At 47.1% G+C, this 26,291-nt stretch overlaps 12 protein-coding genes across 12 annotated transcripts; 6 read left to right on the forward strand and 6 right to left on the reverse strand.

The window, feature by feature from the left end:
- Positions 1-53: 53 nt before the first annotated feature.
- On the forward strand, positions 54-317 carry FOIG_09929 (uncharacterized protein; the record flags this gene model as incomplete). The annotated part of the gene is made up of 1 exon (XM_031210216.1): positions 54-317. The coding sequence occupies one exon, from the start codon at positions 54-56 to the stop codon at positions 315-317; it is 264 nt and encodes an 87-aa protein (XP_031059694.1).
- A 2,271-nt stretch (positions 318-2,588) lies between these two features.
- Positions 2,589-3,002, reverse strand: FOIG_09930 (uncharacterized protein; the record flags this gene model as incomplete). The annotated part of the gene is made up of 2 exons (XM_031210217.1): positions 2,589-2,891; positions 2,952-3,002. 2 exons carry the CDS (start codon positions 3,000-3,002, stop codon positions 2,589-2,591), a joined length of 354 nt encoding a protein of 117 aa, XP_031059695.1.
- Positions 3,003-4,823: 1,821 nt separating this feature from the next.
- On the reverse strand, positions 4,824-6,829 carry FOIG_09931 (uncharacterized protein; the record flags this gene model as incomplete). Its single annotated transcript, XM_031210218.1, has 2 exons — positions 4,824-6,131; positions 6,182-6,829. The coding sequence occupies 2 exons, from the start codon at positions 6,827-6,829 to the stop codon at positions 4,824-4,826; spliced, it is 1,956 nt and encodes a 651-aa protein (XP_031059696.1).
- Positions 6,830-9,175: 2,346 nt separating this feature from the next.
- Positions 9,176-10,248, forward strand: FOIG_09932 (uncharacterized protein; the record flags this gene model as incomplete). The annotated part of the gene is made up of 2 exons (XM_031210219.1): positions 9,176-9,515; positions 9,788-10,248. The coding sequence occupies 2 exons, from the start codon at positions 9,176-9,178 to the stop codon at positions 10,246-10,248; spliced, it is 801 nt and encodes a 266-aa protein (XP_031059697.1).
- Positions 10,249-10,781: 533 nt separating this feature from the next.
- FOIG_09933 (hexokinase) lies at positions 10,782-12,457 on the forward strand (the record flags this gene model as incomplete). The annotated part of the gene is made up of 5 exons (XM_031210220.1): positions 10,782-10,887; positions 10,937-10,962; positions 11,012-11,416; positions 11,468-11,919; positions 11,970-12,457. The coding sequence occupies 5 exons, from the start codon at positions 10,782-10,784 to the stop codon at positions 12,349-12,351; spliced, it is 1,371 nt and encodes a 456-aa protein (XP_031059698.1). The 3' UTR covers positions 12,352-12,457.
- A 1,047-nt stretch (positions 12,458-13,504) lies between these two features.
- On the reverse strand, positions 13,505-14,886 carry FOIG_09934 (uncharacterized protein). Its single transcript, XM_031210221.1, has one exon. The coding sequence runs from the start codon at positions 14,684-14,686 to the stop codon at positions 13,712-13,714; it is 975 nt and encodes a 324-aa protein (XP_031059699.1). The 5' UTR covers positions 14,687-14,886; the 3' UTR covers positions 13,505-13,711.
- Positions 14,887-15,318: 432 nt separating this feature from the next.
- On the forward strand, positions 15,319-17,292 carry FOIG_09935 (manganese transporter). The gene is made up of 4 exons (XM_031210222.1): positions 15,319-15,607; positions 15,674-15,912; positions 15,968-16,242; positions 16,295-17,292. Exons 1-4 carry the CDS (start codon positions 15,400-15,402, stop codon positions 17,145-17,147), a joined length of 1,575 nt encoding a protein of 524 aa, XP_031059700.1. The 5' UTR covers positions 15,319-15,399; the 3' UTR covers positions 17,148-17,292.
- A 528-nt stretch (positions 17,293-17,820) lies between these two features.
- FOIG_09936 (uncharacterized protein) lies at positions 17,821-18,930 on the forward strand (the record flags this gene model as incomplete). The annotated part of the gene is made up of 1 exon (XM_031210223.1): positions 17,821-18,930. The coding sequence occupies one exon, from the start codon at positions 17,821-17,823 to the stop codon at positions 18,928-18,930; it is 1,110 nt and encodes a 369-aa protein (XP_031059701.1).
- A 415-nt stretch (positions 18,931-19,345) lies between these two features.
- Positions 19,346-20,620, forward strand: FOIG_09937 (uncharacterized protein; the record flags this gene model as incomplete). Its single annotated transcript, XM_031210224.1, has 1 exon — positions 19,346-20,620. The coding sequence occupies one exon, from the start codon at positions 19,346-19,348 to the stop codon at positions 20,618-20,620; it is 1,275 nt and encodes a 424-aa protein (XP_031059702.1).
- A 2,003-nt stretch (positions 20,621-22,623) lies between these two features.
- FOIG_09938 (uncharacterized protein) lies at positions 22,624-23,682 on the reverse strand. The gene has a single exon (XM_031210225.1). The coding sequence runs from the start codon at positions 23,622-23,624 to the stop codon at positions 22,641-22,643; it is 984 nt and encodes a 327-aa protein (XP_031059703.1). The 5' UTR covers positions 23,625-23,682; the 3' UTR covers positions 22,624-22,640.
- Positions 23,683-24,316: 634 nt separating this feature from the next.
- On the reverse strand, positions 24,317-25,264 carry FOIG_09939 (arabinan endo-1,5-alpha-L-arabinosidase; the record flags this gene model as incomplete). The annotated part of the gene is made up of 1 exon (XM_031210226.1): positions 24,317-25,264. The coding sequence occupies one exon, from the start codon at positions 25,262-25,264 to the stop codon at positions 24,317-24,319; it is 948 nt and encodes a 315-aa protein (XP_031059704.1).
- A 620-nt stretch (positions 25,265-25,884) lies between these two features.
- Positions 25,885-26,289, reverse strand: FOIG_09940 (uncharacterized protein; the record flags this gene model as incomplete). Its single annotated transcript, XM_031210227.1, has 1 exon — positions 25,885-26,289. One exon carries the CDS (start codon positions 26,287-26,289, stop codon positions 25,885-25,887), a length of 405 nt encoding a protein of 134 aa, XP_031059705.1.
- Positions 26,290-26,291: the final 2 nt, after the last annotated feature.

Here is a 26,291-nt window from a genome sequence, read left to right on the forward strand (position 1 = left end):
AGCGACTTCGTGATGCCAGCGCTGCTGGCTTTTATCGAAGTCCTCTTCAGGATATGCCTGCCCTTCCTTCGAGCGATGGTGTTGAGATTATGCTCGGCGACTCACAGAGAGATCCTGTTCGTGATAGCCTCACTTTTGGGGATTCTGATGACTCAGAAATCGATGAAGAAGGCCCTGATTTTGTTGATCTGTCACAGGATATCGAGGAGCCCGAGTTGCCGCCTCTTCCTGCTCCTTTACCCAGCTTCGAGACCAATTTTTCTTCCACTTATCACAGAATCATGAATACATTACACCCCCAAAGGCACACACAATAATAGATCGATATCCCTTGTGCTGTTGGCGGCCAGATCAGAGGCAGAGGGGAAGGCATCGTGGGGCGAGGAAACGGGGCTGGACTGGCCCGCAGTCAAGGTTCACAATTTCGGCCGCAACACCACCGCAAATATGCCTCGCATGATAAAATACTTTTGGCGACAGCTTCAATACTTTTCAATTGAGTCACAGCAGAAATTTCGAATAGATTGCGATAAAATTAGAAGTGTAAGCCAGAGATTTCCTGATTTCCCCCACCTATTTCTAACCCATCAGCTGTCCCAGAATTTTGCCCTTGTCACAGAATTTTGCCGCCCACTCTATGAGTGGGGTTCCTTTTTAGTCAAACCCACGAGTATGTTTATATACACGGCTCAGGCTGGTGATGTCAGAGGTGAATCACTAAGCTTAAAATGGTATGGTCAGACTGATACATAAGGTCAATATCAGTGCACATTGGTGAGATAACAGATGTTAGTGCTTATATTGTTAAGGTGGCTTATTGAACTGTTATTGTTGTTGCACTTTCTAAGACACTTCCTATGAAAAGGAAGCGAACTTCTCATCCCTACCACCAATTACCAGTAAGATGGCTAGTGTCTTAGATCCGACATACCTCAAGTTCTGTGAGGAGAACTTGATCGATATGTATAATTGGCAAAGGGACAAAGTCTGAACCTCAAAGCAGCACAGTTTGAAATGCGCTGACGTGCTGAGATAGATATCCGACTTTTTGTCTAATGCCTGTACGACGGAACCCAACGAAACCACTAAGCAAACATTATTCTCCGTCTACAAGCAATTTTCTTTCTTTGTGGACAGTTCCCATCCTCCAAAGACATAAGACGTTACGCTGATGGAAGTTTGAAATGTAGCCATTTAGATAGGAAGGTTCCAACAGATTGGGATGTAGAACACAACTTCAAGCCTCTCAACCCGAAGACCAAAAGCCTGAGAAGGCGTATGATGATCCCGCACAGCATATCTACCGCACGCTAACGGGTCAACCACTTGACACATCCTCCCAATTCAACGTCAAGCTTAATAGCGCCTGGAAACACACCACTCCAGATCCTGCGAGGATTCCAAGCCTTACGTCTCAGGATGGAGTATCCTACTGGAATCACTATGATCTTCTTGGTTTCATTCCACCCTTTTTAAAACCGACCTCGATGGTCCTACTAAAGACAACTTCTTCCTTCCTCTGACAGCAGTCTATGGTCGATGGTGTGGTAAGATTGGAGGGGACAGGAAGACACCAAAGCCCACAAAGCCTCCAAAGGCTCTAGGTATCACTGTGATGGCAGACCAACAAAAGGGTGTTGGTGCTGTGCCTGCCGTCTTCCAATGCACGTGGGTTGCAAACAAAGGCGGTGTCTACTTCGCTTTAGAATCCTATATCGCTGGGTATGATTGGGCCAATAAGACGCAGGTAGGAGAGTGGAAGGACAGACTCCAAAAAACCCGGTTTGATCTTCTACACGGTTGGAACGATATCCACACGCTGTAGAGAGACAACGAAGACCGGGATTTCGATCACTCACCCAACCGGACGAAAAAGGGCAAAGCAGGATCGCATTTTGGGAACTGTGGAGGAAAATACCCTTTTCTCCACATATTGTAAGTATACGATAGAGTACTGGTAATCTATGATGGCCTGCGCTGACAACCCTACTAACAACACAGCCACTCGTGGACCAGAGTAATGTCAATGGCTTGGCTCTTCAGAGTTTTTTCTTAGCGGATGAGGTTTTAAAAGATGGATACTCGCCACTGTAAATGCGCAAAGAAGACCACAAAGGATCTGGCAATGCCCTATACATCATTCCTCCAAGCGACAATTGCCAATATCTTATTCAAGTGGAAAATGGGCGGAAGGAAAACTTTGTTTTTCCCCCAATAGAAAAAACCAACAGGAAGCAAGAATGTCCCAATGAGATGGCTCAGGTTTCATGCCACGCTTCACGTTTAATGATGACTTTGTACATTCTTCTTCCTCTCGTATCATTTCTTGGGGTGATATTGTAGCAATTCGGGATATTTGAGGAGTCGGAGTACTCTTGGAGAGATTGAGGTATCACATTGATGATGTGATGAAATGTCCGGGCTAGGGGCGTCTGAAGAAACTTTTGAAGCAGAAGGTCGTCACATAAGAGAAATGACGTTGCAGGTAACGTATCCAAGGTACGATAAGGTAGTGAAACACAGGCATGGTGCTATTGAGTACTACGGAGCAAGCTATTTCCTGCTGCATGCCTGTAATAAGCCCCCGCTCAGAGCTCTTCAAGGTCAAATGCATTCAGACCTTGTTGATCAAGGCCTGACACAATCTTTTCGAGACTCAAATTCCCCCTCACATAGTACATAGAATCTTCGAGGGCATTATAGAAGAAGAAGCCCTTGCCGCCAACCTGCATTAAGAAAAGGGTCTCACCCGTATAGGAACATGTGCCGTAGAAAGGCTGGACATCGCCATCGATGCCCCGGGCTTTAACCATCTCTTCCATATCTTCATTCCAACGCATATCCCCGCCAATGTCTTCATATACATTGGTCCAGTCTCTGGGAGGTGGAACCTGCTAAGCTGTCAGACATTTTTGGGGGAGCCTGAAAAAGGAAGATCAACAGTGACTTACGTCAGTGTTGGTGACGACGACGCCGTCGACGACTTTGGTGTGATTGCCCATGACGGATATTCGTAATCGAAGAACTGATGCTTTCAGCAAGAGGTGTAGATGCCAACAATGTCACATAAAGTTGCCAGAAAAGTGCGGCAAGAATCCGAAGAAAGACACAGATTTATAGACCACCCGGTCCCAGACAAGAAGTCACCAGGTATTGCTAGGGTGTAAGGGTACTGCAAGGGTAACTCAGCCGTAAGCGCTGATCCCACTTTGTGGTTAGCTTGATCCACCACCCTACATTGCTAGCTCCCCTTTATCAGCATCGCTCTTTTCTGCGCACCCTGTGTCAAGACATGTACAAACCGGTACATCTGGACAACTCCGCCGTCCCTTTTGGGACTCGTAACAGTCTTATCATGTGCTTCTATGCATGCATGTGCCTCCTTTTAAACACATAAAGTGGAGTATTTCATGTCTGTTTTTACATTGAAGATAATATTCCCCTACGCAAAGTAACCATGGCACATCCTATGAACTTTGTCGGCAAAGAGCTGGTCAAACTTCATACGTATGACCTTGAAACAGTGAGAATAGTAAGAAAAGAGGGCCTGGAATATGCCCTGACAGATGCGGCCTCAATATCTAGATCTATCTATTCCTAAGGTATGTTGCTCAAAATCCAGAGTCTTTCGGCATAGACAACGCCGCGGCGAAGAAAGACAAACTGCAAACAATCCATAAGCAAATATTATCGATATGGTGAGAGTTCCCTCTTTGATCATGATAAATGTATAGTGACGGCTTATCTGATGGTATTATAAGACGCAACTCAAGCGGCACGTGCCCTTCTATGGATTGTAGCATTTCAGGCCTTTTCGCTTGCTGGCTTAGCTTCGGCTCAGCCATTCATCAGCCCCCTTCAGTTCTGATCACCCCTCTAGCTAAGCAGAGCCTACTGGTCACTCTCGATCCTACTTCTGGGCCCGTAAGCTCTAGGTCTTATTAGCTCCCTTAACTCTTATAGGCAAATTTCTTCTTATATTGGCGTTCTGAATCTTAGGCCATTATCGAGGCTTATACTAGCTAGTGTTATAGCAGAATACAATGCTACTGTACTTGGATCAGAGACTTCTAGTCTCATGGTCTTCTGGTTGCTTTTTCTGGGACTGTGGTGGTTATAGATTCTGAAGATTGGTAGTTGCCAAACCTTGGTATCATAGTAATTGAAAAGCATTACGTATGGCTGCTAGCTGCCTAAGCAGTTCATGAGTAGATATTATCAAGTGAAAATTATTGTAACATTGTCTCTCCATACAATTCGGGCTAAAATTACTTACAAGGGACTCAGACCTGTAATACATATGCTCCTCAATCTTAACATTGTAGTGCTAAGATTTATTCATATACAATTTCTTATGCTTGTAGTTATTTTCTGAATACTTACTATACAAGGCATTTATTATGGGTCGATCAATAAGCTGTCTAAAGATGAGCCTGAATCTTGCTCCATGTTCCGGGTCTCGTCCTCAGAATCACGCTTATAGGAAAGGGGATTGTTACTTGAAGACATGATAGCTTGGTGATCTCGTTGGTGGAATATCAGCTGTCGGTATTAGTATCAGACACCAGGGAGGAATCGTATCAAATACTTTTTCGAAGCCAGTCCGGCGTGCATTGCCAATGAAAGGGTCTTAGATTGTGTAGCGGCGGGGCCGTGATACGTAGTTAAAACTTACGTCTACGGCTAGGGGTATAGATAGCGTGCTTACATAGCTGACCATCACACTGCATATTTACTAAACCACTTATGAAAGAAATACGGATAATGTAATATTTTACAGCTGCTGTCTAACTCTGAATGAAAGAACCATCCAGTCCAAAAGCTCAATTACACACCTGATAGGCATAGCAAGCCCTGTCATAGAGAGATAACTCCGGATAATCTGGCTGATACTGCCATTTCAAACTCTTGTAGGAAGAGGTATACATCTGACAAGACTTCTTCTTGCTCATACTGAAACTGATACACTTGCTGTTCTTGAAGCACTTGGTAGCACATGTACCTAGATCCTTGACTGGACTAGCAGCCCCAAGCCAGGATTTCGTAGTAGGACGTGACAACGCGGTGCTTTTCTTGCACGTCTGTCCTTTGGGGATTCGAGGGTTTGGAACAACCGAGGTTGGAGAACATGTGGTATCGGTGGGCTTTTTGTATCCGATGCAGCCAGAGGCTACCTCATATGTCATGGGGTCTGTAAGAGGGTAGTTGATGGTTGTCAGACCAGTGATATCGACAACTGCTGTCACGCTGTTGTCAAGTCCCACGTTCCAAGTAACGCCGTAACAACCGCCGTTGATATCTGTTCCCGCATTGGTATCAGTAGACACCTGGAAACTAGCCCCAGCTGACGCACTGGGCGTATCCTTAACAGCTCCCTCAGCTACCCAAAGACCATGGAAGATGTTGACTCCAACTCCAAGTCTCAGCGGCATACCAAGAGAAGCTCTGACGCCAACTTGTCCCGAAGCGCGCGCTTCTGCAGAAACGCTGGGGACAAAGCCATTGGCGTAGCTGTTGCTCGAGTCAAGAAAGTCAACTCGTGCATTGACATTATCCCACTCAGCAGTAGAGCCCATGAGGAATTGGCCGGTAGTCTTGATTTCCGCACTGGCCTCCACTGATAAATCGACAAAAGGCCCGATGTCTGCTAACCCGGGAATATTCCACGGGGTGAGTGGATATCTTTGCAGGACTTGTTCGTACTTCTGTCCATATTTGACATAAGCTTCGAGGCCGAGGTTGATAGCGGCTCTAAAGGTAGCATCGAATCCGGTCTGGACTTTGGAAACTTTGACGAAGGGTCGTGACATCTGCATTTTGGCCGCAATGCTTCCCCATATTTGGGTTGTGCCTCCAAAGCTACAGTCCACGCAGTACAGGCCAAGGCCGTAATCAACGGAGGCAGGTTTCTTGGGATTGGGAGGGAAAGTAGAATTATCCTGATTAGACACTTGGCCCTTCGAAAATGAGTTGTCTTTTGTGCCACCTGCCTTGCCGTATTTGTAGAGCAGTGCGGCGTTCTCCCATGGTGCAGATGAGTCGACGCCTAAGACCCGTGGATCGCTGAGCTTGATGTCCCATGAGGCTTTAGGCAAGGTGACTCGTGGATGAAGGGCATGTGTCTGGAATATCTGCGATAGCTGTGAGTTGAAGTGGCTCAGATGTGGATGATACTACTTACGTCTCTCTTGTCCATAGATCGCTTCAACTTCAATGTTCCAACATTACCCCAAGCCAGGTCAAAATGAGTAACCACATCTCTGTATCCGACTGAAAGGCCCTTAGCAGTGAAAGTGTGGTCTTTGTCTGAGAATGTGATTGACTTGGTAATGAAGAATTCGTTGGTATCATCGTCACCGCAACCATCCACTGCCGTTACAAGGATGATAGGACCTTTCCCTTTCCAGGCCGACTTTGCAAGGTCGTAAGCACCGTCACTCAGTCTGGCAGTCAGACGGCCGACTTTGCAAGAAATATCCGAGACGTAATTGGAGTAATCAAGCGGTATTGTTGGATAAGCAAAGGTCAAGTTCGCTTGGGAGAAGATGCCATCACTGCGCTTCCTTTTGTGCTGAGTGGTGGGCCTGGCCCACGCCAGCGTAACTGAAGTGTCGAGTTTGAGGATGTCAAGATCCTCGGGGTCAATGGCAGGAGGAATAACAGGGTGTAGAATTGTGCTGGCTTCATTCCCACCAGTGGCATTGACGCTTACGTCGGAGTCATCGCGGCGGTTGAGAAGGGGAAACTCGTGATGAGGCAATGCATTGGAAGATTGTATTAGGAACAGAGATGCAAGCGACAGAAGTTCAACATTTTTGAAGAGGATCATTTCGCAAACCGTTGAGAGTTGAAAAAGAATGAAGAAACCTCGCAGATAAAGGCTTAGAAGATAGTTAGGATACGATTTGATGGTCTTGTCTGGTTTTGAATAAAATATCGAATATCGACAGGCCATCCCTCTTATATAGAGCTTGCTGCTCTCTGGGATCCGAAAGAATGGTCTCAAGCATCTAGACTTCCCTAGGCCTTGACCGTCGAGAATCTCTCTACAAAGCCGCCCGTTTCCTGATCTCGACCATATGGGCCCGACATCCTAGTAAGACGTTTTGTCTGGGCCTAATGATCTACAGCCATATTGTTGTTTTAGGTTTCCGAGGCTACTATGCAGATCCAGCCTCGACCGGATCCGAACCAAATCGAGGTAAGACTAGGTATTGATAGACATAGTTCATCGATAAAATACCAGCACCGTCCTGTGGCGAACCAATCATCCTTATCTGATCTCGGAACTATTGAATAAGGTACAAGCTACTAGTCGCATCCGGTGCTCTAGTAGTTCTGGAATGATGGTTCCACACTGATAAGCTTCTCGTGGCATCAATCTTCATTCACTAGTTAGGAAATGTTGGAAAATAGAGTTCAGGGGTTACAGCCTTATTCCAAGGGGTTACCCGATGGTCCAGCCAATAGGACTAGACACGTCTGGTTACAAGAGGCCTTGTTAGACTTCAAGGCTGTACAATGAAACATCGAAACAAACGGCCCTTCTACTTACATTCTTGGAAAAAGACGAAGTAGGGTTTTGTTGTCAGTAGCGTATTCTCTGAGGGATCAACTACCTGTCGCCGCCATTTACTAGTTCTATGAATCAGGTCTTCAGTAGTTGTGCGCACAATTACAATGCGAGAGCTTGGACTTCAGCCATTGGGATAAGCAATCATAAAATCGTGTCAACTCAAGAAGCGCAAGGGACCTGGACACCGGGTGGATATCCTGAAGTATATTTATCTGGAACGGAATCCCGGGGTGTGCTGTTTTCTTTACATAATTGGTTAGAATCTCGTTTGAGTGTTTAGCCAGGTAGAAATCAGGATCCACAGGGCGCAGCGAATCCTTTGAAATGTCGTTCCAGTATATCAGTCAACTAAATTATCTCCCACACGAGGTACATCTCTTTTTTTTTTCTACACCAACACGATACAGATCGTCAGCTTCTCTATGTTAAAATGTCAGACCACCATCCACACCACCATACAGACCATTCCTCAGCGTTCGCCGAGCCACCATTGCCTGAAACACAGCCTCTTCTACCTCAACCTGTAACCTTCGAAAATGACGCCAAAACTGGCATTACAACCACGGAGCGTATAATCTCCATGATGATTTTTTTTGTAGTTGTCATCTTGGGATTTTCGATTTTCTGGCATTGGAGCCAAGAACCGATGCGACCACCGTACCCGAATCCATGAGCCAGCGTCTGAATGATGTCCGGTTGCGGGAGCTGCGTGCCGCGGGGCGTCCTTACACCAAGCTAGCATACGGAAATGTTGGAAGGGTAAGCCTGCTGCAAAACCAGCGGTAGAAGCAAAGCTCGAAAGTTTCAAGTACGAGAACGAGAAGGATTGTATTGCTACTAGCGGGAGGGGTCGGGGTTGTCAGGCGCTTATGCCACCACGCTCATAGGACAGGGTCAACACCTGACTTTTTCCGAGCCTTGGCAGCATTATAATATATCAAGAGCGGGCAATGAAAGTCAGTGGAATTATCACTTGCGTCTTATTCTCTCATCTCCATACAAATATCTCTAGCACTTCTATCTTCTCGATATTCAAAAGCTCAAGATGACATCCTCCTTGCCATCATATCTAACTCAATCCTACTGAGCGACCGTTGGCTGGAACCGGGCCTCTCATACGGTAAGCAGTCGCAATTGCTATGTCAGTAGTTGTCTGGACGTCACTTACGCTAGCTTTCCTTTTCTTATCTTTGGTTCTGGTTGGTTGTATACGCGTATCTCCCAGGGTGTATTGCCGTGTGAGTCACAATCCTGTTCGCAATAAGTAGGGCGGGTTCGTTCTTTTTCAAAACGCGGATTGTTACTGAGCTAAGTTCTCTGTGGTAATAGAGCTCTCAGCCACAAGTATCAACTGCAAATAATATATCTGGCTTATGACTTAGATATTATGTTAAAATACCTAACTAATTACTATAATATAAAGCTAATAAAAGGAAAACCTAGATTATAACTCTTTGACTAGAACTAAAGGTATATAAAATAATACCTTTAATTCCTGTTTTCACGTCTAGCGCAGGTATTTGTGTTGGCGTTCGCTTCCACATCGACGTCTTGTTTATTCACACACACATCTCCGTTGAGATCGGGGCAGACTTGTATATGTGGGGACCGCCGCTTGCTGGTCGGGTGCATGTTGATATCAAGGTGGCCAAGTTTGACATCAACTTTGGTGCGGATAAGGGAGATGAGAAGGAAGCTAATATCGAGGAATTCTACCATGTGGTTCTGCAGGCAAGCAGTCAACAGGCAAAGAGCCGCACGGTAGAGGAGGAACCCGCCCTGATAGCTGAGGGCGAAGAAGACATTTTGCCAGGAGACTCCAACCAAGGACACACATTCCTTGCCACTTCAGGACCTCTGAACAACAGTTCTTCTACTGATCGAGTCCAGAATGCTGATTGGGTCGTTCGCGGAAGATCTTTCTCATTCGTCGTCGGATGTAAGATGGCAGTCCAAGATGCCAAGCTGGTCGGCGAGAACGACAAAGTAGTCAACTCAGTCTCGTCGGAAGGCCCTCCCATCTACACTCGTCCAATGCACCTCAAAGAAGCCATGACCAAGTCAGAGATATAGATTGAGATCGTTCAAGATGGTGTTGCCCATGCGAAATGGGGCATAAAACGAGGGTAGAAACAGGTGCCAACAGGTCTTTGGGCCAAGTGTAAGTCCAACGGCAGTTCGCAGTGATAGTTTGCTAACAAGATGGAACAGATGATGAGAGTCAGGAACCTACCAAGAGCAGTCAAGATAACAATATCGACGATTTGATCGACAATAACTCCGGTAGCTTGAAGCTTATGATGGATCTTCTCATGCAAGGGCCGCCAGCTATCATGTCTGGGGATACTCTCGAAGCTTTCAACATCTTGGCGTCAGGTGAGAGAGTCCTTAAAACGAAGAAGCCTTTTCCAGAGACGGAGTCACCCGAGGATGCCTGGAACCCCAGCAAACCAAAGGATGGTGCCGAACAGTGGAATGATGTGCATAACAAGTGGTCTTCGCCAGAGTGGAATGAGGGTCGTGATGACGTGCAACAGACTTTTGTCGATTCTTGGTCTGAGATTTTTGGGTGGGGAAAGGCATTGTCGGGATTGGCTAAGCTCCCTAAGCTTCTGGGAGAGAGGTTCGATGATGATGATTTGTGTGTCGAGGCCCTACTGATCACCGTCTAGTGAAAAATGCTGTTTATGTTCAACTTGGGTACGATTTGGTCAGAATGTTGAAACAGGAAGATGAGATCAGAAAGAGTCAAAACACAGTCATTACCATATCAATACTATTTTCACCTCTTTGGGTCTCACAACATGGGCCAATGAGGATTTTGCCGAAGCGAGTTCACTAGCAAGGATGTCCCAGCACGATTTTTACCTCTGATGAGATCATGGGCTAATTGGTCTAGGGTATCAAGATTACCGGAGCTTTTGCACCGGAGCCATCGGTCCGGGCCTTTGGAACCACAACGAAGCGACTAGAGAAGATAAAGCAAGTTACAGAACATTGGTGAATCCTAAAGTGGATCTAGCGTCATCAAAAGATCACTGTTGGATGTGAATTGGCAGCTGTAACTGCTCCGGCCCGACAGCGGTGTTTCGATCGATTGATGGAATAGCGGGCGTAGATAATGGTATATAAGCATATGGGAGACCTTGTGCCGGTGTTTGGCCCCTTTGATGGTATTGCCAACTAAATTCCCGGTGACGTAAAAATGGCGAACCTTCAAACATATCTCCAAGAGCTTGAGAGAGACTTTACGGTTGATACTGCAAAGCTCAAGCATATCACCAACCACTTCATTGATGAGTTGGATAAAGGTAAAATAGGAAGTAGTCATATCGCAAATGCAAGCTAAGATTATTGTAGGGCTGAGTGTAAAGGGCGGCAGCATCGTGAGTGTCGGATTGTGTCATCTAACGCCCACCAGCTAATCAGCAACAGCCAATGAACCCAACTTGGGTGATGCAACAACCAACCGGCAACGAAACAGGAAAATATCTCGTGCTAGATCTCGGCGGCACAAACCTCAGAGTTTTCTCTGTCGAACTGTCCGAAGAAAAGTCAGGCTACAAAGTCAACCAAGTCACGCACAAACTTCCCAAAGAACTGAGAACTGGTCCTGCTGAACGGCTTTGGGATTTTGTCGCTGGACATCTCGAGGAATTCCTCAAGACAGCTGATTTTGAAGCTGGAACAAACACCGACTTGAGCTTCATCTTTTCCTTTCCTACAACGCAGCGTACCATTGATGAGGGCATTCTTCAGCGGTGGACGAAGGGCTTCGATGTTGCTGACTGTGAAGGTCGCGATGTAGCGGCGTCGTTGAGACAAGCCATCGCAAAGAGGGTTCGTATCACCATTCTGCGAGAGAGGGACCCAAAGCTAACTTACCCACAGAAACTCCCTCTCAAGGTCCGAGTCGTGACAAACGACACAACCGCTACGATGATGGCCTCAGCATACATCAACCCCGAAACCGCTATCGGCTGCGTTTTCGGCACAGGCTGTAACGGCGCGTACTTCGAAAGATGCCAATCCATCCCCAAGCTCGACATGGAAGGACTTCCCGCCGAAGCACTCATGGCGATTAATTGCGAATGGGGCGCCTTTGATAATGAGCATGTTGTGCTGCCGTTGACGTCTTTTGATATCGTTATTGATGATGCGTCACCAAGGAAGGGCCAGCAGGCGTTTGAGAAGATGGTTGCGGGGTTGTATCTGGGGGAGTTGTTCCGATTGATCATGCTTGATGTTAAGAGGAGGCATGAGACATTTTGGGAGGGCCAGAGCGTGGAGAAGATGCAGGAGCCGTATTTTATGGATTCGTCGTTCTTGTCGGCGATCGAAGAGTATGTCAACAACCTCCCAGTTATGAGATCTCCCACTAACCCAAGTTTAGGGATATGTCGAAAGACTTCAAGACATCGCATGATCTGTCTGTCTCAAAGCTAGGAGTATCTCCAAACGTACAGGAGCTCGAGTTCATGAGAAAGGTTGCAACACTCATAACAACCCGCGCAGCGCGTCTCTCATCAACCGGTGTAGCAGCGATATGCATGAAGAGAAATCTCAAGACATGTCATGTTGGCGTTGAGGGATCTCTGTTTGAGAAGCATCCCCATTTCAAGAGAGAGTTGTCCAAAGCTCTGGGTGAGATTCTTGGTTGGGAGAAACTGTCGCCTACTGGCAAGGATGACGTTGAGTTCATGGTGTCGCCTGGAAGTGGTGTTGGTGCAGCTGTTATTGCATCCACTCTCACTAGAAGTAAGCATGAAGTTTGAGATGCGTTGAAAATTGGAGATTTATACAAAAATGAGTCTATAATCACTCTATATATTTAAGAAGCGAGTCTGAACAGATAAACAAGCAGCTAATTTGTTTCCCCTGTACAAGTGAACTCCCTGGGTTTCGCAGGGGGCACTGGCCAATAAAATTGGCTAGAGACTTGATTGAGGGGCCTATGGAAACTGAAGCACATAGGCACTAAAAAGGAGTTGTAGAGAAGTTGTGCACATTCTGAGAATCAATGATTGAATTACAGTATAGAGTTATAATATCTAGTCATGATAGAACGATTATATTTGTAAGAAAGATATATGTTATTTATGTTTGTCCTTCAAGGCCTAGAAGTGATGGTAGAAGCTCTAGGTTAGTCGCTATGCACCTGGATTCGGTCGGAAGAAAGATTCTCCACTGATTTCACAAATCAGGGAGCACGACGAGAGCAACTCAGCACCCCACTTGATGAACTTCTTTTCACCCTTCACCAAGGAACATGTCCACCTTCGTTAAACCTACCTGCTGTCCAAGGCTCTTCTTTTATAAGCGAACTCAATTAAATATTCTATCATGTGGCCTTCAACCTCGGTCTTTCAAGACATTTAGTCGCGGCGCCTCTTCCAACGCGTCGGGATTACTATTCTACAAAAGTGAACATGATGGAACAGTTAGTTATATCTAGCCCTGGTTAATTTACCAAGGCTATTCTTTATACTAATTATCTTAGGTTGTAGAGCATCGCTATGCAAGAGAAGATCTCTCGAAGATGCCACTAGGGTATGCATTTGTCCATTCCAAGAACCTAGCTATAGCGCTGCGGTGCCGCCATCTGGCTCAAGAGCAAGAGCAGGAAATATTTGCTTGTGTTAGTATTAAAATCCAACACACCCGGTGCACCCTCATGGCTAACTGCGAAAGTGCACAAAAGACAAGTTCCCACGGCTTTTTGGCCTCTACGTCCCATCAGATATCGCCGATTCTGCTACTTATATATTTCACGAGAGGAAAAAGGCTGAAGAGAGAAAATTACGACGCAGCCTGAGCATAGCGTTTCCTTATATGCCATTCAAGCACAAGATTCGGTTCTATACTAAACGACACGAACGCCTACAGCGATTGTTAAAGTCTTCAAGAAAGAATGAGGACTCATTGGAGCTGAAGATCGAATTGTATATTCTCAAGTATATTAAAAAGAAGGAAGGCCAACTTAGCCGCAAAGAAATAAAATCAGTGATGGGATCATGGAGGGATGGCAGCAAAATGCCGAAAATTTAGGTTATTCAATGTTGAGGAGACTTGCTCGATTTCAAACTTGACTACTTGACCTAAACTGAATTTTCCATTGTCCCATTCCTCAATGAATCAGAGCTTGGCTAAATACCCGATTGCGCACTTTATAATATCTACGATCTCATCGGCTTGCTTCCACAGATCATTGTGATCACCGCTAGCTTTCATCTCAACAACCTCAAGCGTTGACGTCTTTCTGAGGTGATCCTTCATAAGTTCAGTCTGTGCATAAGGGACAAGGCCGTCTCCCTTGCTCTGGGCGATAACGACGACCTTGCCTTCAGGCCACTCCGTGCTCCAGTCTGCAACACTGGTAGGGCAGACAGCCTTCCAGACCGCCTCATCATCACCGAATGCATTTTTTGTGAAGTCGGTATATAGTTGTTGGAGTTGTTTATGAGATTCTGGCGGGTTGTTGATAAAGGCAGCGAGATCATATAGTCCGTTAAGAGGAGCTATGACCCTTGGTTTCTTCACCTTCGGAACCGAAATTCCCTTTGCATTACCCAACCAGTGATTGGGATTCATTACTGTCTGGATAGTCATGGTAGCGCCGCAACTGTGACCTGACAGGACATAATCATGAGCTACTCCAAGATCATTTTGTAGAAATGAGATAGCCGTGAGTAGAGCGATTATGTGATCAGGATGCTTCGCTTGTCGGGCAATATCAACAGGCTCCGAAGAATCGCGAGGTGGTGCGGGGTGCGTAGGATGATTGAGATGGCTTGAAAGAGGATAATTGATTGATGCGACTCCTGCGACAGGCGTGCTTTTGTCGCTCAGCAGTTTGAGGGCAGTAGCTTCGAAGGAGGAAGAGTCAACAAGCGGGTCTCGCCATGCCCCGCCGTGGATATAGACGACCCAAGGACCTTTGCCTTGAGGCAACACGTCTGCTGTTGGGAGCGAAGACCCTTCCAGAGATTTTGGCTGCCAGATATCGAGAGTGTGTAGGTAGGTGGCATCTTGTATGTATGGAACACGGCGCTTATGCAATGTATCGCCAGAATCAATCCATGGAGTTGAGGACCAGAGCTGTGACGTCATTGTTCCAACCAAGGCCAATTTCACGGCGTGAATATTGTTTCAAGTCTTGTTACCTTGACACAGAAACAGGGAGAAATAAACTAAAGCCATTTGATGAGAGTCGGCGAATTTAACAATCGAGGAGTTATAACAATACCCCGCTAACTTATTCATCTGGCTTTTGACGGCACGCGCTATCCGCACTGTTCGGCTACGGATACGGAGACAGTGAACCGTTTCCGCACAGCCGACTCGCTCCGAAATCTGTCATGGGTAATTCGGAAACGGAATTATCTTTTCCGCCTTCTCCAATCACCGCGATGAATCTCAGCAGTTCCTCTGTAATTCAATGCTCTTCCCAAAGGTCAAGAACAGAATGGAAGCCATAGGGGAGCAGGAAATTTACAGTGGATAAGGATGAACCTGGCATTCTTGACAAGATGTCTTCGAAAGATGTATCTACCTACAAGGAATATGCCTTGGGTATCACCATGATTCTCTACGATTAAAACAGCTTTTAACCCCAATCACGGATACAGTACTACTGCTCATCACACACATGCTCTATTCCGTAAGCCCTTTAATGTCCCTAGCAGGGGTTAGCTCACTAAAATCGCGTCACCTCGTGTTGTCTCACGATGACACGTGATCTTATTCTGGCATAGCGCGTTTCCATTTTTTCACTCCTGAGAAAGCGATTCTAGCCCGATACCAAGACCGCCAAGGCCACCATCATGTCCTCAGCCAACCAGGATGAGCAAAGCGTCGAAGATAGACAAACGCAAGTAAATGATCCGGCAATATTACCTACAGAGCCGCAATGTTCTCCGACACCCAGAAGAGATTCTAGCGCTTGGTTTTCGCGCCTACATAGATACAAGAAGACGTTGGTCAAATTCTTATCCTTCATCGGCCCAGGCTTCATAATCGCTGTCGCTTACAGTAGGTCTTGTTTATTATGTACCCCCATCTTCATTGTATGGCCATGACTTACAAAGGTTCTGCTAGTTGATCCTGGAAACTACTCAACAGACATCGCCGCTGGTGCATCTTACCGCTTCAAGTTGCTTTTCATTGTCCTGTTGTCTAATCTCTTTGCAATCTTTCTCCAAAGTCTCGCTATCAAGCTCGGTACCGTCAGTGGGCTCAACCTAGCTGAGGCTTGTCGAGCATTTCTACCGAGATGGCTTAACATCATACTGTACATCTTTGCGGAAATCGCCATCATCGCGACCGATATCGCCGAGGTATGCCACCTTTGGAATACTCCTCTGGTCATGTTTGCTAAAACCAGGATCCCAGGTAATCGGCTTTGCAATCGCACTTAACCTTCTCTTCCCAAAAGTCCCTCTGGTCGCAGGATGCGCCATTTCCATCGCAGATGTCATGGTCATTCTACTCTTCTACAACCCTGATAAGTCTATGCGAGGTCTCAGAATATTCGAGTACTTTATTCTGTGCCTGGTTATGGGAGTGGTCATATGCTTCTGTATTCAGTTGTCGTTGATACAGAACACTTCAGTCGGGGAGGTGTTCAAAGGCTATTTGCCATCAAAAAGCATCGTTGAGCAACAAGGGTATGTTTCCCCCAGCAGAGGTTGTGCAACAGAGGTATTCTGACCAGCTCAGGTTGTATCAGGCATGCGGTATCCTGGGCGCGACAGTCATGCCACATAGCCTGTACCTAGGCTCAGGCATTGTCCAACCTCGACTACGCGAATACGATGTCAAGCGAGGACTCGTGCCTCCCCGCCCGTCCCCAAGCAGCACATCCGTCAATCAGGTCTCCGAAAAGACCTATTATATCCCATCGCTCGAAGCTATTCAATCCTCGCTCAAGACTTCCATAGCTGAACTTGCCATCGCTCTCTTCACCTTTGCGCTCTTCGTCAACTCGGCTATCCTGATTGTTGCCGGTGCCTCTTTATACAAGAACCCAGACGCCGTTGACGCCGATATCTTCAGCATACACGATCTGCTCGCATCGTCAATCTCCCCCGCGGCGGGAATCTTGTTTGCATTGGCTCTGCTGTTATCTGGCATCACGGCGGGTATTGTCTGCACTATCGCCGGCCAGATGGTCAGCGAGGGTGCTCTCAACGTCAAGATGCGTCCTTGGTTACGACGATTGATGACAAGAAGCATTAGCATCACGCCGAGCATTATTATCGCTGGTGCAGTGGGTCGGTCCGGTCTGAACGCTGCCCTCAACGGCTCGCAGGTGGCCTTGAGTATCGTTCTTCCCTTTGTCACAGCACCTCTCATTTACTTCACGAGCAGGAATAAGTTTATGACTGTTAGGTCCGGTCCTGCACGACTGCAAGTTGAAGGACAACCAACGTTGGTGACGGGACAGAGGAATGAAGGGGATGATGCGAAAATGCGAAATGCATGGTATACTACTGCTATTGCAGTTGTGATATGGTTGATTATTGCCATTATGAACGTAGCTAATCTGGTGCTGCTTGGCGAGGGCCAGTAGATGAATCAAGGTACATAATACCACAAGACAGAACATCCCGCGTATAGATAGACATAAAATAGAGTTGCCAGGAAGTCGTGAAAAATAAGAGATTTTCAAATAACGACAGGCTTTCCCCAAGACTTAGTCTTCGTATGGATAATGATTGCAATGACATTCCAAGGCTCATGATACTGTAGCAAGCAACTAAGACACACCGTGCTCCCATTAAGATTATCTGATGCTGTCTGACGATTTCTTGATCCGTTCGCGAAGCAGTCAACGGTGATGGCGCAGTGGAATCCTTGTGGTTCATCGTCGCTGCCACTGGACTCTGTATATCTGACTCTTATTCAAGGAGCTAGCCCTTTCTAGTAACATGATCAATCACCCCTCTCGAACTATTTTAGCGTGCGATATCTTATCCGGATATCAAGTATCCACGGCTTCCCCACAATCCTGTATCAAGATGATCTACATTGGGGTATTTGATTTCCAGGACCATGGTCTGGGGAAGATCTGGAATTCTGTTATCCGGATTGTTGAGGCATCAATTGCCTTGACAGGAACAGTCGCGCTTGTCAGTGAATCAGTGACTTGGAATTTCTGATATATAAACTCACTAATATCTAGTGTCCTCTTGATAGAATCCATTTAACTTTATTCAATTGTTATCTTACTAATTGCCATCATCATGCTTCGTACGCGCTTTTCTTCTGCTCACCACTTTACCCTGGCCATCTTTGGATGTCAATACCATGCAGACACTCCAAGCACCGATAAGCTCGAGCTCATCGAAAAGTTCGACAATCTCATTAAGGATGCTAGTGTCCCTGTGGAGCGCTTGGAACAGAATAACATCCCCTCCAGAGTCTGGATGGCTTACTGGACCTCACCTCAGAGCTTCAAGTCATGGTGGGAAAGCGACTCTACGAAAAGCTTTTGGGGATCACTTCCAGATGGCGCTGGCTTCTGGAGGGAGTCAATTTGTCTTCCTGCGACCAGATCCATGCACGAGTCAACAGGCAAGGATCCAGTTGGGTTTGGTCATTGCGGAGAACTTACGCCTCTTACTGAGAAGACTGGGTATTGGGGAGCGTATCGTTCTCGTATGACCCCCGACTTTGAAGGTGACACCTTCAGCTCTCCATTGAGTACTTGGCAGCCCGCAAAGTCTATGACAAATAAGATACGTCCTGGAAGAGTCCAGATCACCAAGTTCCCTGACAACCTGTGTATTGTTATTGAAGGACAGGATTATAGCACCATGAAGGAAAAGGAGCGCGAGTACTGGGACGAGAATTTCGATAGCCTTACTAAGGAATGGGTCACGAATGTTGTGACAGCAGGAATGGAGAAAGGAATGGTGTCAGCAAGGGCATGCCACGCATTTGCAGGAGAGAAGTCCCTTGGAGCAACAAACGGTACAACAACCAACGGCACACCAAATGGTGGCATTTTCCCAGGCCTCGACTACATCCGCCAAGCCCAGATCCTGTACTGGACCGATCTTTCCAAGATGGAGCACATGGGCAGATGGGACAAAGGCCACGTCAAGCTGCGACGTAACTTCATGTCAGCATACGGCCCTGGCGGCGTAATGCAAGGCGGTGACATCCTCCTCTGGGTCGACCTCGGCATCATAAAAGGAGACGAGATTGATGCCGAGTATGTTGGGTGCTATGAAGGTACAGGGTTTCTCGCGTTTGACAAGAGCGCGATGTTCGCGAGCAGGAGTGTCACTGCCTCTGAGCTACCGCCGATTTTCGATAAGCCCGTTGCGTGTCAGCCAATAGAATGGTAGATGTGTAGATCTTATGCACAGTGAGATTGATTATTATGGCGCCGAGACAAGTGTGATTGGACATAATTGGGTGACGGGACTTTCCGCTTATGTTCGGGACCCGAAGACCGGAGATCTAAACAAGCTGTGTAGCAAACATGGTGATCGTGGCTGCATGGAAAGGTGTGGAAGGGTTGTTGATATGCAAGTTCGGTTTCTTTTTATCACACCGTGGATAATACTCTGACACCAGATTGTCAGCGACATTATCTTTCAGAAGTATAATGAGGAGTGAAAATACTAGGTTGTTGAGAAGGTATATATAGCTATGGGAGACTTGGCACGAAAAGAGAATCTATCAAACTTCTCTATGATTGAATTGCCCCTTGTACCATATCTTAGAAATTACCTAGTATTCTACGATTAGTCTTTGAAAATGGGCTCGACAAACCACTCAAACCTCTTGCGGTTAGCACAGACTGTCCAGCAGGCCACCGAGACTATCGTGAAACACTTGCGGTACACCAAACAGCAAGAACCGTCCTTCGATCAAGACAGCAAGGCTATTCAGGGTGATGCCGATACACATTCCGTCAGGATCCAGCTCAACGATGCAGCACAGGACCTCCTCCGTCTAGTCAACGGCCCAGCAAATGAATACCGCTCCTTCTTTATGTCGCACTATACTCTTGCAGCATACCAAGTTGCACTTCACTTCAAGATCTTCAGACATGTTCCTCTTGGCGGCAAGATCAGTATTGCCGACCTAGCTTCCAAAGCTGGCATCGACAAGGATCGCTGTCGCAGAGTGATCAAGCATCTTGCAACCCAACGCGTCTTTGAGGAAGTCGAGCCAGATATATTCGCTCACACCGCAAGCTCTGCTCTCATCGCACGGGATAGCGACATGGAAGCTATACTGTGGATGCAATTCGACGAAATGTTCAAAGCAGCCTCTGACTCTGCTAAATTCGTCCAAAATGATGTGAACGGATCTGCCGGGGCCGATTCGCCGTTTTGTACGCGTCATGGCAAGCCGCCGTATCAATTCTACGCCGAGAACCCTGAGAAGGGGCTCAACTTCGCAAAGGCTATGGCTGCGTTGACCCAAATGGATCGCTCAATCTCTGCACTTCGCGATGGATTCCAGTGGGGCAAGCTCGAGGCTCCTGGAAAGGTTGTCGATGTCGGCGGTGCAAGCGGACATGTTTCTATGGACCTGGCAGCCGTATTCCCCGATCTGACCTTTGTTGTTCAAGACGTTAGCATTGAAGCTCTCGATGATGGAAAAGCAAAGTTACCATCTGAGATTGCAGATCGAGTCTCTTTCATGCAACACGACTTCTTCAAGGATCAGCCCATCACCGATGCGAGCGCCTTTTTCATGCGACAGTGCCTTCATAACTGGAGGGATGAAGACTGCATTAGGATCCTTCGAGCTCTTGTCCCCGCACTTGAAAAATGCAAACCTGGAACTCCTCTTCTTATCAACGAGGAAGTCTTGCCAGAGCTGAATGAGGTTTCAAAGTATCAGGAACATTTATCGCGGCAGTGCGATATGTGTATGTTCGTGGTCGCTGGGTCGAAGGAACGAACTAGGGGCGATTTTGAAAATTTGCTCAAAGAAGCGGATTCTAGGTTCAGTGTTGTCAAGGTTCACAGGAATAGTACGAGTACCATGGGTCTCGTCGAGGCGTATCTTGGTCGATAGATCCACAACTTCGTTTACTAAACGAGGTTCACTATATACATGCATCAAGCTACAAGCATCAGAATGTCAATCAGTGCCCAGATAAGGAAGGAGGCCCAGCAAGTATATGCAAAATCAAGGCCAACGTTACAGCCAAATACCTTTCTTGAAAATGCCGAGGGGATTTGTCGTGTTTAATGAAATAGGCAGCATCAGGCCAATTAGCCACCGGGAAAGAACAGATTCGCTGTATCATGGTCCCCGTATCCTTTGCCCTGGCATAAATACTACTGCCGACAGTTTTTCCCGCTGGATACAGATTCCGATACGGGATGCAATGTAACGGCGGGAATAAAAGTCAGGTTCTCAGTGAGGGGTAGGTCACACTTGAACGGTCAATTTTTCCTATTCTGTACGTCAGTCGTTTGAATCTAGAGATATGCAGATTAATAGGGCAAGTAACATCGAGATAATCACACTTAGATGATCTGATGGCAACTCATTCTATGGTATAAAAGCTCTGGCTTTGTCTTCTTACATGACTTGCTTCTAATCGTCTTCATCACTACCCAAGGACTAAACCCTTAAACCTACTCCAGGACTCTTTTTCAAGATGCAATTCAACATCAACACCATCCTCGCCATCTTCGCCATGGCCTCTGTCGCCGCAGTGCATCGAGACTCCCGCCAACAACCAGTGCCCTGCATCGCATCCCAAGTCCTGCGCCGTTGCTAGTGGCACTGGTGTTATCCACACCGCTTGTTGCCCGTCCAATACTCAGTGTTAAGGGACAAGACGTACTTGCCATGCTTCTTGTAAGTGACTTTCGCTGTACATTCCACTGGTGCACTTCTAACGACATCATGACATCCAGTGAGTCCCTGGATATAAAAGCGCTCGGACTATCTGGTCTCATCTTGCGCTCCAAGAAAATATCTGCTTGAGAGATTGTGGAAAGTGGTTTAGCAGTGTTTCCTTCAGGAAGTTAGATGCCCTGGCTTTACTAACATATTTTCCAGCGTCTACTGTCTACTTCAATGAGAGTCACAATGCACTATTTTCCCTGTTAGACGTCTGTCTTGATGTATTACGTGCTTCATTCTGTGAATAGACTTGGGGCCTTGAAGCAGGGGCGACACTAAACTACTCAAAGGGCATCTTGAGTTCACCTTAAATCATCCTAAACTATCCTAAACTCTTGTAAGTTCTCCTGATGTGATTAATTATATAATACCTCCGTGTTTTTCGTCAGGGTATGCCATCATCGTCGTCACCATTCGGCCAAGCTTTGTTCGCACCATAGCTCGAAAGCTTTTCTGTTCGCTGGTGTATGTTGCCACGTATGAATCGCCACCTCGTAGAACCTTTTTTTGAGAGTAGTTGAATCGGCAATAAAACGTATGTTTGTTGAACCTGTTGAGGAGCGCCTGGGAATGGGTTTTGAAGGTTGTCGATCAGATTCTGTCCCATGGTAACAGCATGCTATACGTCTTTAGCCAGACTCCTTTTTCTCTCTTAAGAAAGAAACCGTCTGACATTTAACCAAGGTGCCAAACGATAATTGGTCTAAAAGTCTGCTAGATTTACCACAGTCTTTTTATCAGTTAGGATTGACATCCTAAGTTTTGTAGTCTCCTCGTTGGAGGGTCCCGCAATCTGGTCGAATTCGATACAGTCATTGACAGAACATACGTTCTCTTTTCCAATCTCTACCGGTGAGGTTGGCCGAGGATTTTAGTAACAAAAAAGATCGATCTTGTGAGGTATGGCTGGATAGTGGAAAAGACTCTTACTCAGGCTAAGCAAGTCGGGATTGTGAGTAACGAGTTCACGGGGCTGGCGGTTCGAATGGCTTTGATGTGACCGATAATCAGGCCTTTGGGGAAGATCAAGTCTCTTATGGCGAGAGGCAGCAAGGACTTTGGTGATATGGGAAGTGAAGGTCCAAATAGTTAGGTAGTGCAGTCATGTCACAAGGGGATTTCCACCGTCCACCGAAGCAATATAACGCATAACTTAATAAATTGTCAGCTATTCCACCTACAAAGGTCTAGGATCAACGCTTTGCAAAGTCGGCGTAACCTTTCCAAACAATCCCGTATCCTTATCAATAGGTACCTTATCAATCGTAGTCTCCCTATTGTAACCATTTCCATCTGGAATATGGAATCGATGGTACGCGATGTACCACTCATCCGTTCCAGGAATGTTGATAATGGAATTGTGTCCCGTAGCAAGAATGCCCTTCGATTCATCCTTCTCCAGAATAACACCGCGATATGTCCAGGGCCCAATGGGGTTATCTGCCGTAGCGTACCCAACGCGATAGTTCTCTGAGCCAGTATCGTCGATGGAGTAAGTCAGATGATATGTTCCATCGCGATAGTTGACGAAAAGACCTTCCCGGAAATTCTGGAGACCTGAGATTTTGTGCCAGCCTGCTTTGAGAGAGACCATGTCGTCGTTTAACTCTGCGACAATGGGGACACCATTTCCCCAATAAATATACCACTTCCCAGTCTCAGGGTCCTCAAAAGCAGCTGGATCAATCGCCTGGTTGCTGACAATCTCCTCATCAGAAGTGCCTTTGATCATGGGCTTATCCTGCGCCTTCCACGGCCCCTCAGGATGATCAGCCACCGCCGCACCAATACTCTTATGGCCATCCTTCACAGAGGGATTATTCCCACTATGATAGAAGTAATACTTCCCACCACGCGCTGCGAAGGCAGGAGCCCAGGGCACGTTACCATTCGCACCATCGAGAGTAAGGAATGGCTTCTCGCTCTTTGTCCATGATACGAGATCTGATGATTTCCACCAGTAGAAGACGTTGCCGCCCCAGCCTTCGAAGCCGTCGGTGGTTGGGAAGATGTAGTATGTCTTGTTGACGATGGCGATGTTGGGGTCGGCCCAGAGACCAGGAAGGACAGGGCTGTCGCGTTTTGTGAGGGCGAGGGATGAGGCCTCTTTAAGGGTTAGGAAAGCCACGAGGAGATGGCTGGGGAATGATAGAAGACGCATGACGGGATATCTGAACACAGGTTCGTGAGGTCTGTTTCGCGGTTCATTCCATCACGACGAACGGCGACGTACACGGTCTATATAGCATCACCAAGATCGCCAAGCGTCACCATTTCCTGTAATTGCTCTATTACCAGTTCTCGGCCCGTCACGGACCGAACATTCTGCCCCATGGGGCAAATGAATCTTTCCTGAAATTCTATTCGTGCGCAAAGTCAGGATGTTTCCCCCGCATTGACTCTGGGGGATCGGCGTTGCGGGGTGATTAAGCGCTCGAGTCATTGGATAATTAGCTGGCACTCGTATAAACCTCCAATGCTACCTGCCGAGATCGTGGGGCGACTAAACCACGTTTTGGTCACGAGGTGGGACGATCCCTCGGCTTGGTTCCTGTTCATCCCTGGTGTTCAAGGGGGGGTCCGGGGCTGGAGAAACGCCTATGGCATAGTCACTTGGAGTCATGGCGTCTGTAAAAATGCAACCGGTACTCCATTACATACTCACCATGAATAACATCTGGGTCCATACACTGTCATGAGAGACTTTTACTTGCTGCAGATTCATGTGCTATTCGCGGCAGACAGCCGTGCAGTATATATATAGAAGTTGAAATATTTACAGATGCAATTCATGTACAGACAATAGATTCCAGCTCATCGCCGCAACAGACCAGCCATCTCCATCCCAGTTCTCTAGTAAGCAACAGGCCAGCCATTGTCATACCTGAGCAAGTTGATACCCAGAAGCGCCGTGCCAGCATTGTTATAATAATGATAAACAAGAACATCCGCATCATTGTCAGTGAAAACAGCATTATGTCCCGGTCCATGGATAGATCCATGACTAGCCATAATCTCCGTTCCTCCACCAGACATCATCTGCTTCCCAGCCTTGTCAACATAAGGCCCAGTGATGCTGTTTGACCGTCCAACCATAACACGGTACGTGCTAGCAGCTCCCTGACAGCACTTGTCAAACGACACCCAGAGATAGTATGTGCTTCCGCGCTTGGTGATGAAGGGAGCCTCGACGGCGCCTTCAACAGAGGCGTCGCGCTTGGCGAGGGAGTACATGCTTGATCCGGTGCGCTTGCCGGTCTTGGGGTCGAGTTGGATGAGCTTGATGCCGGACCAGAAGGAGCCGAATGAGAGCCACCATTTTCCGTCCGAGTCGACGAAGAGATTGCCGTCGATGGCGTTGTAGTCGTTGTTGTTGTTGGATTCGACGACAACGCCTTGGTTGGTCCATGAGCCGGAAGCACCGGTCTTGCTGGTAGCGAGGAAAATGGCAGAGGTGCGCTGGCCGAAGGAAGAGGCTGAGTAGTACAGATAGTACTGGCCGTTATGGTATGAGATATCAGGGGCCCAGAGGTTCTTGTCGCCCTTGGTGTACTGCGTAGTCCAAGGCGCGCCGTTGGGGAAAACAGCACCTGCATCTTTCCAAGCCGTTCGATCAGAAGATGTCTTGAGCGAAACGTTATCTCCAGTGTGAGCCAGCAAGTATCCGCCGCTAGGAGTCTTGACAACCGTAGGGTCGTGAACGCGAGTATCGCCGGTAACGGGGCCAGGGTTAGGATAAGCAGCGTTCACGCCGCTGAGGGACGCGACGGCGACGAAGCCGCTGACAAGAAGTTTCCACATTGTCGATAGAGAAGTTTATGAGTAATGTTGGAGATCATCGTGTTTGAAACAAAAAGACATTGTGGTGATCTTATAGCTGCGGCTTCCTCGGCATTCGGTGTAGGTCCTTAATAGTTTCAGCGGGCGCTGAAACAGGGCGGACCAAAAGCTTCGGGGAATATTCTTCCATCGGTGTAAGCGCTCCACGGAAGAATTGTTCAGCGGAGCTTCTCGGTCCGGTCCAAATTGGGCACGCTCGGCCGGTAGTTGAGAGTTCAGAGCATGGGCTGATTGATTGATGGTTCACCACTGGTGAATGACGCGAGAAAATACGCCTATTGTTACATCTCGTATTCTTAGAAGTGTTGTTGTATCGGCAAACTTAAAATTCCCGATCTCTTGTATTTTGGGGATGTGATGCAGGGATGAATACGCGGATGACTCTGAGACTGCCAAGAATGGGGTGAAACGGGATAGGGGAATCAGCTGCGGATCCTCTCAAGCCTTGTCATTACCGGAGATAATTTCTAAATATCTTGTTTGTCAGAAACATTTGCGATAATGAATTAGACGGCGATAACATCTTCATTGAGGACTTCCAATCAGATTATTACTACACCTCCAACTGGAGGACATCTTGCTTAGCTACGTCGAATTCCATCCTGTACAAGCGGCTTCATAGTGGAAAAGGCATATCGCGCGATCCTCCAGGTCCCATCCTCCTTCTTCAGAATAAACAGCTCTTGGTTGGAATGAGGTTCTGGTGTTTTGGTCTGCAGCATGGTCTTTGTGCCCTCTGCTGTTGTTCTTGCGAAAGCCCATTCCGGCGACATCAGCACAATCTCATCGATATCAAAGGTGATTGTCAGCTGGATGCTATTGAAGATCCGCTCATAGGTCTCAGTGAGAGCTTGCGTTCCTGCGCTAGCGCTAAAGTGGGGAGGCATTATTACGCCATCGCTAGTATAGAGAGCGACTGTTTCTTTGACATTTCGCTCTTTCAGAGCAGTTCCGTAGGCGTGCAGAACAGAAGTGATAGCTTCCATCT

This window comes from Fusarium odoratissimum, assembly GCF_000260195.1.
Source record: "Fusarium odoratissimum NRRL 54006 unplaced genomic scaffold supercont1.17, whole genome shotgun sequence".
Lineage (NCBI taxonomy): Eukaryota > Fungi > Ascomycota > Sordariomycetes > Hypocreales > Nectriaceae > Fusarium > Fusarium odoratissimum.

Excerpts from the sequence above, each read along its gene's own strand:
- FOIG_09938 (XM_031210225.1), bottom strand. The coding sequence starts at position 23,624 with ATGCGTCTTCTATCATTCCCCAGCCATCTCCTCGTGGCTTTCCTAACC.
- FOIG_09934 (XM_031210221.1), bottom strand. The coding sequence starts at position 14,686 with ATGACGTCACAGCTCTGGTCCTCAACTCCATGGATTGATTCTGGCGAT.
- FOIG_09935 (XM_031210222.1), top strand. The coding sequence starts at position 15,400 with ATGTCCTCAGCCAACCAGGATGAGCAAAGCGTCGAAGATAGACAAACG. Across the intron at positions 15,913-15,967 it reads TCGCGACCGATATCGCCGAG|GTAATCGGCTTTGCAATCGC; the intron begins GTATGCCACCTT and ends CCAGGATCCCAG. Across the intron at positions 16,243-16,294 it reads AGCATCGTTGAGCAACAAGG|GTTGTATCAGGCATGCGGTA; the intron begins GTATGTTTCCCC and ends TGACCAGCTCAG.